Source organism: Triticum urartu, chromosome 2A (assembly GCF_056163025.1).
Source record: "Triticum urartu cultivar PI428250 chromosome 2A, HENAU_Tu73, whole genome shotgun sequence".
Classification (NCBI taxonomy): Eukaryota; Viridiplantae; Streptophyta; class Magnoliopsida; order Poales; family Poaceae; genus Triticum; species Triticum urartu.
The window spans coordinates 32,726,316-32,741,801 of record NC_141874.1 but is presented as its reverse complement, the minus strand read 5'-3'; the positions used below and the strand labels follow the sequence as shown (position 1 = coordinate 32,741,801).

At 44.4% G+C, this 15,486-nt stretch overlaps 1 protein-coding gene across 1 annotated transcript in view; it reads right to left on the bottom strand.

The window, feature by feature from the left end:
- Positions 1 to 211: 211 nt before the first annotated feature.
- Positions 212 to 15,486, bottom strand: part of LOC147983254 (heat shock 70 kDa protein-like) — a 28,035-nt gene continuing 12,760 nt past the window's right edge. The window contains exons 2-4 of the mRNA XM_087539467.1: positions 2,498 to 2,625; positions 1,091 to 1,120; positions 212 to 231 (exon numbers count right to left, since the gene is read on the bottom strand). Of these exons, the coding sequence (XP_087395593.1) occupies positions 212 to 231; positions 1,091 to 1,120; positions 2,498 to 2,625 (178 nt within the window). The remainder of the gene's footprint in view (positions 232 to 1,090; positions 1,121 to 2,497; positions 2,626 to 15,486) is intronic.

Genomic DNA, 15,486 nt, shown 5'->3' with positions numbered 1-15,486 from the left:
GAGGTACATCGCTGAAACCATATTGCCATCATTTACAAAAAATGTCCAAAACATCAGACATTACACACAATAATCACTAACAAATTACAAATGTGCGTGTCAAATGCAACACCATGGGTTGCATGAGATTTGTCCTTGAGATGAAGCAGGTAGAAGTCGATGATGTCATTCTTGGTCTAGTACAGGCAGCTCCTAAGCAGCTGTTAAAATATTACACCAATGGGCTTCTAGCTGATATGGAATAAGGAAATAGGAAATGATCATTATATGCACAGTACAATACATATTATGGAGGAAAGGAAACAATTGTTCCTCAAAGAGAATGTGCATCACACATCTCACTTGTATTACTATTTCATAGACAAACCCAGTTTACAATTGTGAGAAGACCTATTTTCCATTCAAAAATATATAATTCTAATGCGATATGTATTTTCCTATTTGATGTTAAGTACATAAATGAAAGATCACACTGCAGAATAAAAGTAGTTTTTTTTTTGCAAATTTGCAAACCTCATAGAAGGCACATTCACAAATATGACTACACTTGACTCAACAAAATCAATTCATTAGTATTTACCACTCCTACCAAACATTCACTATTCCAGCATTTAGAGGCAATGCAAGTGAAGTAGATCACTACGAACAGAGGCAATACAGATACACTCAATATACATGTCTATTCAAAACTACAATAAAGAACTAGCAGTATAAACACTTTAATGTGGCAAATCACAACTCAAGTCTAGTATGGCAATTTCGGTTCTTATCCATTTATACTATTCTAGTTAAGATGTAGCTAGAAGCCATGGAGAAGTAAAACAACCAACCTGCAAATCACCACAGTACCATGCCAAAATTCTAAGTAACATCCTAGGCAAATTGTTCAGTAGCATGCGTATTGAATATAACCCCACTAAACCTAAATAGAAACCAAAATTATCAGTGGAACAAGAATTCAGATTGAAATTCCACAAGCCAAAAATTCAGGAGGCTGATGAAATTCAGAACAGAAAACAATTGTTCAGAGTAGGCGAGTCCAATCCTGGACCAAATGTGTAAACCAGGGATGATGGATAGAAAGGGATACCTCGTTGGCAGCTTAACTTTGTACTGTGATCTGTGCATCAAATCAAGTTCTCAATCACTTTTAGTTTTGAAGTACAGTTTCCGAAAAAATATTTCAGACAAAAAGTTGGAGGGCACTAGATTTGTCCTCAAACCACAATCTTGTCCATGTGCTTACCTGATATCTAAGTTGGAAATAATTTGGGAATATTAAACCTAGAAAGGACCTAATAATGCATTGAAACTAATGTTCAATTCGAAATATGGATCATTCAATAGCGTAATTCTGATCCTAAGGTAATTTCACATATTGTGATTGGATGCAAAGCATTTTTGCAGTTTTTTGAAAATAATGTAGTTTCTGAATAACTTTGGTATTAAATACTTTGAGGTGTTTTGATAAAACAAATACTGTACTTTCACATAACAAGGTATCTATCATACTGTGGTTTTTTTGCCATATTTAAAAAAGAGGTCGGGACCTCTTTTTTCTAAAATGAACTGAGAGAACTCGTCAGCTCGTCTACATCCAAAGTTGATAAAATCCGATTGCCGCCTCTGATCCCTCTATATATTGTCTTTTCAATGAAGTGCTCCTGATTATTAGGCGCTTCAGGTTTGGTAGTTAGTTTCTCTACAGAGACGGCGCGCCTGTTACATTCTTCTGACGATCTTGCACGCTTCTATTGGAATGATGGCTGCAAATTACACGAGTAGCGCATGATTTAAACAAAGTTGCTCCTAGAGTATATCCATTGGTCGTTGGAGCACTTGTATGCAGTAGGCTAAAAGCTACCTACCCAATCAATTCGACGCGCATATAGGCTATGCGCCCGTACACGCACAAAACAATTTTGCCCCGGCTAGCTAGGAGGGGATTTAACGTGCATGACATGCTGCATGCATTGGGCGTCGTTTCTACATGCGGATCAGCTCCATTAGTATAGTTGAGCAAGGCACAGCAAGTCAAAACAACACTTGCCAAACACATAGGTGGTTTTATCAAAACTGAGGGAAAATATGGTTTTTAGAAACTTAAGTATTCATTTCTCACACATTTAAAAACTGAGGTTTCAGATTACTATGGTTTTTCAGAAACGGTGCTGCCAAACTAAGCTGTTTTCAGCTTCAATCTGAAACGGCAGAATCAAATACATCATTATTTCAATCCTAAGGAAGCATCCCAACTTAATTCTGAAGTATCTAATTTGACAACATAACATAGCAAAACAAATCTCAGAATAGAGGGTAGAGATGCAGATATGAACTACTAATAAATCTGTAGTAAATCTTAGAAACAGGGGATTCGACAATAGCTACATTGGTTTATCAAATAACCATAGTTCCAACCCCAACTAATCATATCGAGTGCATGGGAATAGAACAACGACTGCACCCACTAGAAGAAATTCCAGATGGATGCACGTACCGGAGACAGTGTTGGTGGGGTTCATTGCGAGCTGGTTCGGGCGATGTAGGAGGGCGTGGTGTGGTATGCGGTTGCTCTGGTCATTGGCCATGATCTCGACCTGCTGCCACACGCTGACGTAGGAGTACACTAGTAGAAAACAGGGCTATGGTCCAGGCCGGCTCAGCCCATTAGTCCCGGTTCAGTGTAGAACCGGGACCAATGTGAGCATTGGTCCCGGTTCGTGAGCCCAGGGGGCCGGCCGGGCCACGTGGGCCATTGGTCCCGGTTCGTCTGGACCCTTTGGTCCCGGTTGGTGGGACGAACCGGGACCAATGGGCCTCGCTCCTGGCCCACCACCATTGGTCCCGGTTGGTGGCTTGAACCGGGACGAAAGACTCCCCTTTAGTCCCGGTTCATGCCACCAACCGGGACCAATGAGGTGCCTATATATACCCCCTCGCGCAAGAGTAGAGCACAGTGCTCTGTTTTTTCTGGCCGAGGGGGAGAGGGCTTTGTGGTGCTCTAGCTCACCTCCTATGCACATGAGGTGTTCGATGGAATGCCCGAGCCACACTACTTAACCTTTCTCCTCTCGAAGCTCGACCTCCAAGCTCCATTTTCCTCGAGATTTGTACACTTCTATTAATTTGGACACTTAATTATATATAATGCACGCAGATGAACCGGCAATGGATGTACGATGATACACACCCGCGAGTACATTAAGGGCGTGCATGAGTTTCTCGATGCGGCTGAGGCAAACAAGCAGAATGGTTTTATGTGTTGTCCATGCACTGAATGTGGGAATACAAGGTCTTACTCTAACCGGAAAATCCTTCACTCCCACCTGCTTTACAAGGGTTTCATGCCACACTATAATGTTTGGACGAGGCACGGAGAAATAGGGGTTATGATGGAAGACGGCAAAGAAGAAGAGTACGATGACAACTATGTGCCCCCTGAATACGGTGATGCTGCAACGGAGGGAGCTGGTGAAGATCAAGAGGAACCAGACAATGTGCCCAATGATGCTGCCACGGGTGAAGCTGCTGAAGATCAAGAGGAACCAGACGATGTGCCCGATGATGATGATCTCCGCCGGGTCATTGTCGATGCAAGGATGCAATGCATTAGTCAAAAGGAGAAGCTGAAGTTCGATCGCATGTTAGAGGATCACAAAAAAGGGTTATATCCCAATTGCGAAGATGGCAACACAAAGCTCGGTACCATACTGGAATTGCTGCAGTGGAAGGCAGAGAATGTTGTGGCTGACAAAGGATTTGAGAAGCTACTGAAAATATTAAAGAAGAAGCTTCCAAAGGATAACGAATTGCCCGACAGTACATACGCAGCAAAGAAGGCCGTATGCCCTCTAGGATTGGAGGTGGAGAAGATACATGCATGCCCTAATGACTGCATCCTCTACCGCGGTGCATACAAGGATCTGAACGCATGCCCGGTATGCGGTGCGTTGCGGTATAAGATCAGACGAGATGACCCTGGTGATGTTGACGGCGAGCCCCTCAGGAAGAGGGTTCCTGCGAAGGTGATGTGGTATGCTCCTATAATACCACGGTTGAAATGTCTGTTCAGAAACGAAGAGCATGACAAGTTGATGCGATGGCACAGTGAGAACCGAAAGAAAGATGGGAAGTTGAGAGCACCCGCTGACGGGTCGCAGTGGAGAAAAATTGAGAGGAAGTACTGGGATGAGTTTGCAAAGGACCCAAGGAATGTATGGTTTGCTTTAAGCGCGGATGGCATTAATCCTTTCGGGGAGCAGAGCAGCAATCACAGCACCTGGCCCGTGACTCTATGTATGTATAATCTTCCTCCTTGGATGTGCATGAAGCAGAAGTTCATTATGATGCCAGTTCTCATCCAAGGCCCTAAGCAACCCGGCAACGAAATTGATGTGTACCTAAGGCCATTAGTTGAAGAACTTTTACAGCTGTGGAATGGAAACGGTGTACGTACGTGGGATGAGCACAGACAGGAGGAATTTAACCTTAAGGCGTTGCTGTTCGTGACCATCAACGATTGGCCCGCTCTCAGTAACCTTTCAGGACAGACAAACAAAGGATACCACGCATGCACGCACTGTTTAGATGACACTGTATATACCTGGACAAATGCAGGAAGAATGTGTACCTGGGCCATCGTTGATTTCTTCCGACCAACCATCAATGTCGAAAGAAAGGCAAGCATTTCAAAGGCGAGGCAGATCACCGGAAGAAGCCCGCCATGCGCACCGGTGATCACGTGCTTGCTATGGTCAATGATTTACACTACGTAATCTTTGGAAAGGGTCCCGGTGGACTAGCTGTTCCGAATGACGCTGAGGGACACGCACCCATGTGGAAGAAGAAATCTATGTTTTGGGACCTACCCTACTGGAAAGACCTACAGGTCCGCTCCTCAATGGACGTGATGCACGTGACGAAGAACCTTTGCGTGAACCTGCTAGGCTTCTTGGGCGTGTATGGGAAGACAAAAGATACACCTGAGGCACGAGAGGACCTGCAACATTTGCACGAAAAAGACGGCATGCCTCCGAAGCAGTATAAAGGTCCTGCCAGCTATGCTCTTACAAAAGAAGAGAAAGAAATCTTCTTTGAATGCCTTCTCAGTATGAAGGTCACGACTGGCTTCTCGTCGAATATAAAGGGAATAATAAATATGCCAGAGAAAAAGTTTCAGAACCTAAAGTCTCATGACTGCCACGTGATTATGACGCAACTGCTTCCGGTTGCATTGAGGGGGCTTCTACCGGAAAACGTCCGATTAGCCATTGTGAAGCTATGTGCATTCCTCAATGCAATCTCTCAGAAGGTGATCGATCCAGAAATTGTACCAAGGCTAAGGATTGATGTGGCGCAATGTCTTGTCAGTTTCGACCTGGTGTTCCCACCATCCTTCTTCAATATCATGACGCACGTCCTAGTTCATCTAGTCGACGAGATTGTCATCCTGGGGCCCGTATTTCTACACAATATGTTCCCCTTTGAGAGGTTCATGGGATTCCTAAAGAAATATGTCCGTAACCGCGCTAGGCCACAAGGAAGCATCCGCCATCAAACAGAGGATGTTATCGGGTTTTGTGTTGACTTCATTCCTGGCCTTAACAAGATAGGTCTCCCTAAATCGCGGTATGAGGGGAGACTGACTGGAAAAGGCACTCTTGGAAGAGACTCAATAATATGCAGGGACGGATATTCTTGGTCTCAAGCACACTACACAGTTCTACAGAACTCTACCTTGGTGAACCCGTATGTCGATGAACACAAGAACAGTCTGCGCTCCAAACACCCGGAGCTGTGCGACGACTGGATTACATGCGAACACATCAGGACTTTCAGCAGTTGGTTGGAAACACGTCTCAGAGGTGACAACACTGTTTGTGATGAGTTGTACTTGTTGTCTAGGGGACCATCTTTAACTGTATTGACTTACAAAGGATACGAGATAAATGGGAATACATTTTACACGATCGCCCAAGATCAAAAGAGCACCAACCAAAACAGCGGTGTCCGCTTTGATGCAGCAACCGAGAGCGGAAAGGACACATATTATGGTTACATAGTGGACATATGGGAACTTGACTACGGACCTGATTTTAATGTCCCTTTGTTTAAGTGCAAATGGGTCAATCTGTTAGGCGGCGGGGTACAGGTAGACCCACAGTACGGAATGACAACAGTGGATCTGAAAAATCTTGGGTACACTGACGAACCGTTCGTCCTAGCCAATGATGTGGCACAGGTTATCTATGTGAAGGACATGTCTACCAAACCGAGAAAAAGAAAAGATAAGGAAGCGAATACATCATACGATGAGCCAAAGCGCCACATAGTTTTTTTAGGAAAAAGGGACATCCTGGGAGTGGACGGCAAGACAGACATGTCTGAAGATTATGAAAAGTTTCATGAAATTCCTCCCTTCAATGTCAAGGCTGACCCAAGCATCCTGATAAACAATGAAGATTATCCATGGTTACGGCGCAATAAGCAAATGACACAAGCGAAGAAAAAGTGAAGACTTTCTCCCGCAATAAGCAAATGCTATGTGGGTGAAATTATGATACCATCCCAACTTTCAACTTTTTCAGAGTTCATTTGAAATGCTTTCATGTCTTATGGTTTGAAACTTTGATACTTCGAAAGTGATTGTCCATTTTGTACACGAAGTGCTTCAAGTTTTTGTCGTAACCCTCTCTACTTTTTGGAACATGCTATGTGGGTGAAATGATGAGACCATGCCAACTTTCAACCTTTTCAGAGTTCATTTTGAAATGCTTTCCAATTTCTGAGTCATTTAGCTCAAAGAATGAATTAATAGCAAACAGAATGAACTACAAAACTTTTATGAAAATAAAAACAATCAATTAAAATATTATGTTATGATCAACTAAAATAAAACTATAATATTCTTCAATAGCAAAAATAATATAATTTGTATGACCTAAAATCAAACTATAATTTGTGTGACCTAAAATAAAAAATAAATAGCAAAGAAGAAAAAAATTCTAATTTTATAGTAAAGTTATTCATAAACTAGTGATTCACACAAATTTTTAAAAATTCAAATTTAAACTATTTAAAATTTAAAACTAATGGCACTAACAGAAAGTTTATAATTTTTGTGACCTAAAAGCAAAAAGAAATCACTAAAAAACTGTAAGTATTTAGTTGTAAGTAGAAATAAAAAATAAATAGAAAAAAATTCTAATTTTATAGTAAAGTTATTCATAAACTAGTGATTCACACAAATTTTTAAAAATTCAAATTTAAACTATTTAAAATTTAAAACTAATGGCACTAACAGAAAGTTTATAATTTTTGTGACCTAAAAGCAAAAAGAAATCACTAAAAAACTGTAAGTATTTAGTTTTAAGTAGAAATAAAAAAATAAAAAACCAAAAAAATGTAGAAATAAAAAAGAAAAAACCAAAAAAAATGCCACCTACTGGGCCTCCACGGCCTGAATACGACTAGAAACCCTACATGGGCCAGGATTCAGGCCCGCAGAAGGCCCAATAGGCCCATAGGCAAAGCAGTGTCAAATTAGGCCCATAGGCCTGCAGTTCAGAGGAGTTCGAGAGGGAGGAGGCAGCAGAGCTTATAAACTGGTGTTGGGCGCTGTCAACTAGCGATGTGGGACTAAACTTTTGGGCGCGGGGCGCACAAGGGCATTGGTCCCGGTTGGTGGCACCAACCGGGACTAAAGGGTGCATTCGTCACGGTTCGTGGCAACAACCGTGACCATTGCCCTCCTTTAGTCCCGGTTGGTGCCACCAACCGGGACCAATGGGCTTCGCTTCCCGCCCTTTGGGCTGCCGAAAAGAGGCCATTGGTCTCGGTTCGTGGAAGCAACCGGGACTAATGCCCACCTTTAGTCCCGGTTGCTGCCACGAACCGAGACTAAAGCCTCTGCTATATAAGGCCACACTTTGGAATTTTTCATTCTCATCTTGCAGTTGCAGTTGCCGACGCCGCCACGCTGCCCGACACCGCCCGCCCCCATCGTCGTCGTCGCCTGCGACGCGCGCCGCCCCGGCCCGCCCCCGTCGCCGTCGCCCTCGTCCCTGCCCCGACGCGCACCGCCCCGTCCCGCCCTCGCAATCGCCCGCGCCGGCCGGCCCCTTGCCCGACGCCCGCCGCCCCGGCCCATCGTCGCCGTCGCCCGCGACGCGTGCCGCCCCGGCCCGCCCCCGTCGCCGTCGCCCTCGTCCCTGCCCCGACGCGCACCGCCCCGTCCCACCCTCGCCGTCGCCCGCGCCGGCCGGCCCCTTGCCCGACGCCCGCCGCCCCGGCCCGCCGTCGCCGTCGCCCGCGTCTCCTACCCCAAGCGCGCGCCCACTGCCCCGTCGCCATCCTCGCCGCCGACTCCGCGGTCCTCCTCTGGTCCGGCCGGCGCCCTAGCTAGCATTTTTTTCATATATATGCTTTTTTCATATATATATGCTTTTATATATATATATGTATACATATGTTCTCTGTGTATATATCTATGTTCATGTATATATGCAAAAGATAGTTTTTTAGAAAAATTAGGATTTTTTTCTGTTCATAGATTTTTTTGGTGATATTAATTATTGTAAATATGAAAATGTTTGTATATTCATATGAACAAATGAATTAGAAGAGGGAGAAGAAGAGGGGGTCGAGAGGAGGTCTAGGGTCGCCGAGGGGTCGAGGGTCATCGAACATGAGAGGAGGAAGAGGATAAAAAAAGAAGAGGAATAAGAAAAGAAAAAAGATGAGAAGAAAGAATAGAGGAGATGATCTTCTCCTCTATTCTTTCTTCTCCTCTTTTTTTCTTCTTCTTCCTCTTTTTTTTATCGGGAACGAGGGTCGTCGAGGGTCGCCGAGCGGTAGAGGAAGAAGAGGATAAAATAGAAGAGGAAGAAAAAAAAGAGAGGGGTCGACGGTCGCCTAGGGGTCGAGGGTCGAGAGGGGGTCTAGGGTCGCCGAGAGGGGAGAGGAAGACGAGGAGAAATAAATAAGAAGAAGAAAAAAGAAGAAAAAGAAGAGGAGAAGAAGAAAGGAATAGAGGAGAAGAAGAGAAATATAGAATATATATTCTATTTTTCTCTTCTTCTCCTCTATTCCTTTCTTCTTCTCCTCTTTTTTTTCTTCTTTTTTTTCTTCGACACGTGGGGGGGTCGAGAACGCCGGACATTCATGAGAGAGGCGAGGAAGAAGGGGAAGAAGAGGAGAGGAAGAAGAGGAATTCTTCTCCTCTATTCTTTCTTCTCTTCTTTTTTCTTCTTCTTCTTCCTCTTTATTTTATCGGGAACGAGGGTCGTCGAGAGGGTCGCCGAGCGGTAGAGGAGAAACCCTAAATAGAAAGTATCGTCGGTGTGAGATACATGTACCGTCGGTGTCAGACACTACATCCACATCCCACAAGTGGCGCGGGCTTCGACGCCCACGTCACTTGTGGGACGTGGATGTAGTGTCCGACACCGAAGGCCACATGTATCTCACACCCACGATACTTGCTAGCTATTTAGGGTTTCCTCTACCGAAAAGAAGAGGAGAAATAAATAAGAAGAAGAAAAAAGAAGAAAAAGAAGAGGAGAAGAAGAAAGGAATAGTGGAGAAGAAGAGAAAATAGAATATATTCTATTTTCTCTTTTCTCCACTATTCCTTTCTTCTTCTCCTCTTTTTTTTCTTCTTTTCTTCTTCTTCTTCTTCTTCTTCTTATTAGCCGGAAGTAGAGAGAGGTTTCCTAGTGTCAAAGTATTGAAGAAACCCATGCCTTCATCATTAGCCGGAAGTAACCAGGGCATGTTGGTACGAAGTTCTGCAAAGTTATTCTGGAATGGAGTCCCGGATAGAATAATCCGCTTTTTGGTACGAATTCAGCAAAGGCCTTCCAAATAGCGATATTCGGAAGGCTCTTGCTGAACTTTGTACCAAAAAGCGAATTATCCTATCTGGGAATCCGTTCCAGAACAACTTTGAAGAGCTTCGTACCATCATGCACATGTTACTTTCGCCTAATGATGAAGACATGGTTTTGTTGAATCCTTTGACACTAGGCAACCTCCCGACCCCTCGGCGATCCTCTCGAACATGAGAGGAAGAAGAGGGTCGTCTAGGGGTCGAGGGTTCCAGGGTCGTCGAGGGTTCGAGGGGTCGAGGATCGCCGAGGGGTCGAGACAGGTTTCCTAGTGTCAAAGTATTGAAGAAATCCATGCCTTCATCATTAGCCGGAAGTAACCAGGGCATGTTGGTACGAAGTTCTGCAAAGTTGTTCTGGAATGGAGTCCTGGATAGAATAATCCGCCTTTTGGTACGAATTCAGCAAAGGCCTTCCAAATAGCGATATTCGGAAGGCTCTTTCTGAACTTTGTACCAAAAAGCGAATTATCCTATCTGGGACTCTGTTCCAGAACAACTTTGAAGAGCTTCGTACCATCATGCACATGTTACTTTCGCCTAATGATGAAGACATGGTTTTGTTGAATCCTTTGACACTAGGCAACCTCCCGACCCCTCGGCGATCCTCTCGAACATGAGAGGAAGAAGAGGGTCGTCTAGGGGTCGAGGGTCCTTCTCCTATATTCTTTCTTCTCCTCTTATTTTTCTTCTTCTTCCTCTTTTTTTTATCGGGAATGAGGGTCGTCGAGGGACATAGATGTAGTGTCGTCGTTGTCGATATATACCCCCTCCCGATAGCTTACTATGATTAGGTAGCTAGTTCTACGTTTGGCACTAATATATCCATCTGTCATGTTTGAATAATAATTGCATGTTGTAAATATTTGTAGAAACTATGGACACCGCCCTAGACGAAGCAACAAAAGAAGCGTTGTTGAGGGACATAATCGCAGAAGGAAGTGATGCCCTCTCGTTGTTTCTCAACGAAACCGATGGTCTGGAAGGAGAGGGTGAACAAGCTGGCTACGGTGACCTAATGCTGGTGCAAGAAAAAGAACATGAGGACGGCTCCGGTGACCCAATGCCGGTGCAAGAAGGAGACCGTGATGACGGCTCCGGTGACCGAACCGAGTCCGGCCAGGTATATATATTAGTTAAGCCTATGCTGACTAGCTGATTGATGCATTCATTGTTTTGGTATGTACACATATTAATTAAGTCTTTGTTCTTTTTTCTAGCCCTCCGAATCGAGCACAACTTCGGTAAAGAGACGAGGCCCGAAGAAAAAGTTGAGCTCGGATGAAAAGTTTGAGATCATAGCAATCGCGCCCGACGGCCAACCTATTGAACCCCTCCGGACAAAGAGCGCATTTGTTGCTCAGTGCGGGGTTCTGGTTAGGGACAAGATCCCGATAAGCATCCAGCAATGGTTTAAGCCGGCTACAGAAGACCCTGAGGTGTCTTATGTCAATGATATGCAGAAAAATGATCTTTGGACTGAGCTGAAGTTAAATTTCACCCTACCGCCTGAGGATAATCCAGAGAACCCAGTTAAAGAGAAATTAATCAAGTCTTTTGCTCTAAAGAGGATGGCAGAACTATTCAGGAGGTGGAAGAAAGAGCTGAATAAGTTTGTCGAAAATAATGAGACACCAGAATTCAAGGGCAGATATGAGAAGATCAGAGATCACTGGCCCACATTTGTGGCCCACAAGACATCAGAAAAGAGTAAGAAGATGTCGGCGACAAACAAGCAAAATGCTGCGAAGAAGAAGCTTCACCATCGCACGGGGTCAGGTGGCTACCTCGTAGCCCGGCCTAAGTGGTTCAAGACTGAGAATGATCTGGTTCATAAAGGGATCGAACCAGAGACAATTAACTGGCCAGACCGTTGCCGGACTTGGTTCTTCGGGGCTGGCGGAACACTGGACCCTGTTGTTGGGGAACGTAGTAATTTCAAAAAAATTCCTACGCACACGCAAGATCATGGTGATGCATAGCAACGAGAGGGGAGAGTGTTGTCTACGTACCCACGCAGACCGACTGCGGAAGCGATCACACAACGTAGAGGAAGTAGTCGTACGTCTTCCCGATCCGACCGATCCAAGCACCGTTACTCCGGCACCTCCGAGTTCTTAGCACATGTACAGCTCGATGACGTTCCCCGGGCTCTGATCCAGCAAAGCGTCGGGGAAGAGTTTCGTTAGCACGACGGCGTGGTGACGATCTTGATGTTCTACCGTCGCAGGGCTTCGCCTAAGCACCGCTACAATATGATCGAGGTGGAATATAGTGGCAGGGGGCACCGCACACGGCTAAGGAACGATCACGAGGATCAACTTGTGTGTCTATGGGGTGCCCCTTGCCTCAGTATATAAAGGATGGAGGAGGAGGAGGCCGGCCAAGGCCATTGGTGCGGCCAGGACTGGAGTCCTAGTAGGAGTCCATCAGGAGGGGAGGAAGGGAGAAGGAAGTGGAGGAGTAGGAAAGGTGGCCGGCCCCCTTTTCCCTAGTCCAATTCGGACTAGAGGGGAGGGGGGGCAGCAGCCTTTTTCCTCTTCCCACTAAAGCCCATCAAGGCCCATTACTTCTCCCGTAACTACCCGGTACTCCGAAAAATACCCGAATCACTCGGAACCTTTCCGATGTCCGAATATAGTCGTCCAATATATCGATCTTTACGTCTCGACCATTTCGAGACTCCTCGTCATGTCCCCGATCTCATCCGGGACTCCGAACTCCTTCGGTACATCAAAGCTCATAAACTCATAATATAACTGTCATCGAAACCTTAAGCGTGCGGACCCTACGGTTCGAGAACAATGTAGACATGACCGAGACACGTCTCCGGTCAATAACCAATAGCGGGACCTGGATGCCCATATTGGCTCCTACATATTCTACGAAGATCTTTATCGGTCAGACCGCATAACAACATACGTTGTTCCCTTTGTCATCGGTATGTTACTTGCCCGAGATTCGATCGTCGGTATCCAATACCTAGTTCAATCTCGTTACCGGCAAGTCTCTTTACTCGTTCCGTAATACATCATCTCGCAACTAACTCATTAGTTGCAATGCTTGCAAGGCTTATGTGATGTGCATTACCGAGAGGGCCCAGAGATACCTCTCCGACAATCGGAGTGACAAATCCTAATCTCGAAATACGCCAACCCAACATCTACCTTTGGAGACACCTGTAATGCTCCTTTATAATCACCCAGTTACGTTGTGACGTTTGGTAGCACCCAAAGTGTTCCTCCGGCAAACAGGAGTTGCATAATCTCATAGTCATAGGAACATGTATAAGTCATGAAGAAAGCAATAGCAACATACTAAATGATCGGGTGCTAAGCTAATGGAATGGGTCATGTCAATCAGATCATTCACCTAATGATGTGATCCCGTTAATCAAATAACAACTTTTTGTCCATGGTTAGGAAACATAACCATCTTTGATTAACGAGCTAGTCAAGTAGAGGCATACTAGTGACACTCTGTTTGTCTATGTATTCACACATGTATTATGTTTCCGGTTAATACAATTCTAGCAAGAATAATAAACATTTATCATGATATAAGGAAATAAATAATAACTTTATTATTGCCTCTAGGGCATATTTCCTTCAGTCTCCCACTTGCACTAGAGTCAATAATCTAGTTCACATCGCCATGTGATTTAACAACAATAGTTCACATCACCATGTGATTAACACCCATAGTTCACATCTTCATGTGACCAACACTCAAAGGGTTTACTAGAGTCAGTAATCTAGTTCACATCGCTATGTGATTAACACCCAAAAAGTGATCATGTTTTTCTTGTGAGAGAATTTTAGTCAACGGGTCTGCCACATTCAGATCCACATGTATTTTGCAAATTTCTATGTCAACAATGCTTTGCATGGAGCTACTATAGCTAATTGCTCCCACTTTCAATATGTATCTAGATCGAGACTTAGAGTCATCCAGATCAGTGTCAGAACTTGCATCGACGTAACCCTTTACGGCGAACCTTTTTGTCACCTCCATAATCGAGAAACATATCCTTATTCCACTAAGGATAATTTTGACCGTTGTCCAGTGATCTACTCCTAGATCACTATTGTACTCCCTTGCCAAATCAGTGCAGGGTATACAATAGATCTGGTACACAGCATGGCATACTTTATAGAACCTATGACTGAGGCATAGGGAATGACTTTCATTCTCTTTCTATCTTCTGCCGTGGTCGGGCTTTGAGTCTTACTCAACTTCACACCTTGTAACACAGGCAAGAAACTTTTTCTTTGACTGTTCCATTTTGTACTACTTCAAAATCTTGTCAAGGTATGTACTTATTGAAAAACTTATCAAGCGTCTTGATCTATCTCTATAGATCTTGAAGCTCAATATGTAAGCAGCTTTACCGAAGTCTTTCTTTGAAAAAACTCCTTTCAAACACTCCTTTATGCTTTACAGAATAATTCTACATTATTTTGTCATGACAGGTTTTCCAATAAAAATATTTATTGAGAAACCAATCTTTTGAGTCCAGTATGAGAAAATTTCTCCTTACCGGTAGACAGATTCTTGATACAATAAGCCAGTAGCATAAAATATATTACAGGGTCGAGCTACGGTTGCTCAACCAAATTATTACAAGCACGCCGATAATTATACATAATGGCGGACATGACACAGTGGTGTGGAGGCATACTACTGACTCGAGGATAGGGTGGTGGAAAAACACAACGGGGAGTGAGATACATGACTCTAAAACTGGCATCTCATCGAGCGTCGTGGTGAGGCTCGATGAATTTATTTGGTAGCGGAAGCGGATATAATACAGTGACCAAATCCAGGGTCGCACGAGACTGACTGGGATTCCTCTAGGTGTCGGACTCGCTATCGAACTCTTCATCCATGAGATCGCCTTCGTCAGCATCTGGCCAAATCAACAAGCCAGTGAGTACTTTGAAAGTACTCGCAAGACAGTTCGGACGTAAGATATAACAAATGCATGCATGAATGCGTCATGATTACTTCACCATTGTATTTTCAAAATTAGCATAACGAAGTAAGAAAAAGGGAAACGGCGGTAGTCCGCCTGAAGTCCCAACAAAACATAAATGAAACCGATCGGGTGTCTGAAGCGACGCCTCGAAGGGTGAACAAATAAATATAAGAAAAAGATGCCACAGTCGGGCGTCTTAGAGACACCACATAAAGGGCTTTAAAGAAAATGCCACAGTCGGACGTCTGAGCGACATCGCAGAAAGGGCTTTAAAAGAAATGCCACAGTCGGACGTCTGAGCGACATCGTAGAAAGGGCTTTAAAAGAAATGCCACAGTCGGACGTCTGAGCGACATCACAGAAAGGGCTTTAAAAGAAATGCCACAGTCGGACGTCTGAGCGACATCACAGAAAGGGCTTTAAAAGAAATGCCACAGTCGGACGTCTGAGCGACATCACAGAAAGGGCTTTAAAAGAAATGCCACAGTCGGACGTCTGAGCGACATCGCAGAAAGGGCTTTAAAAGAAATGCCACAGTCGGACGTCTGAGCGACATCACAGAAAGGGCTTTTAAAAGAAATGCCACAGTCGGACGTCTGAGCGACATCGCAGAAAGGGCTTT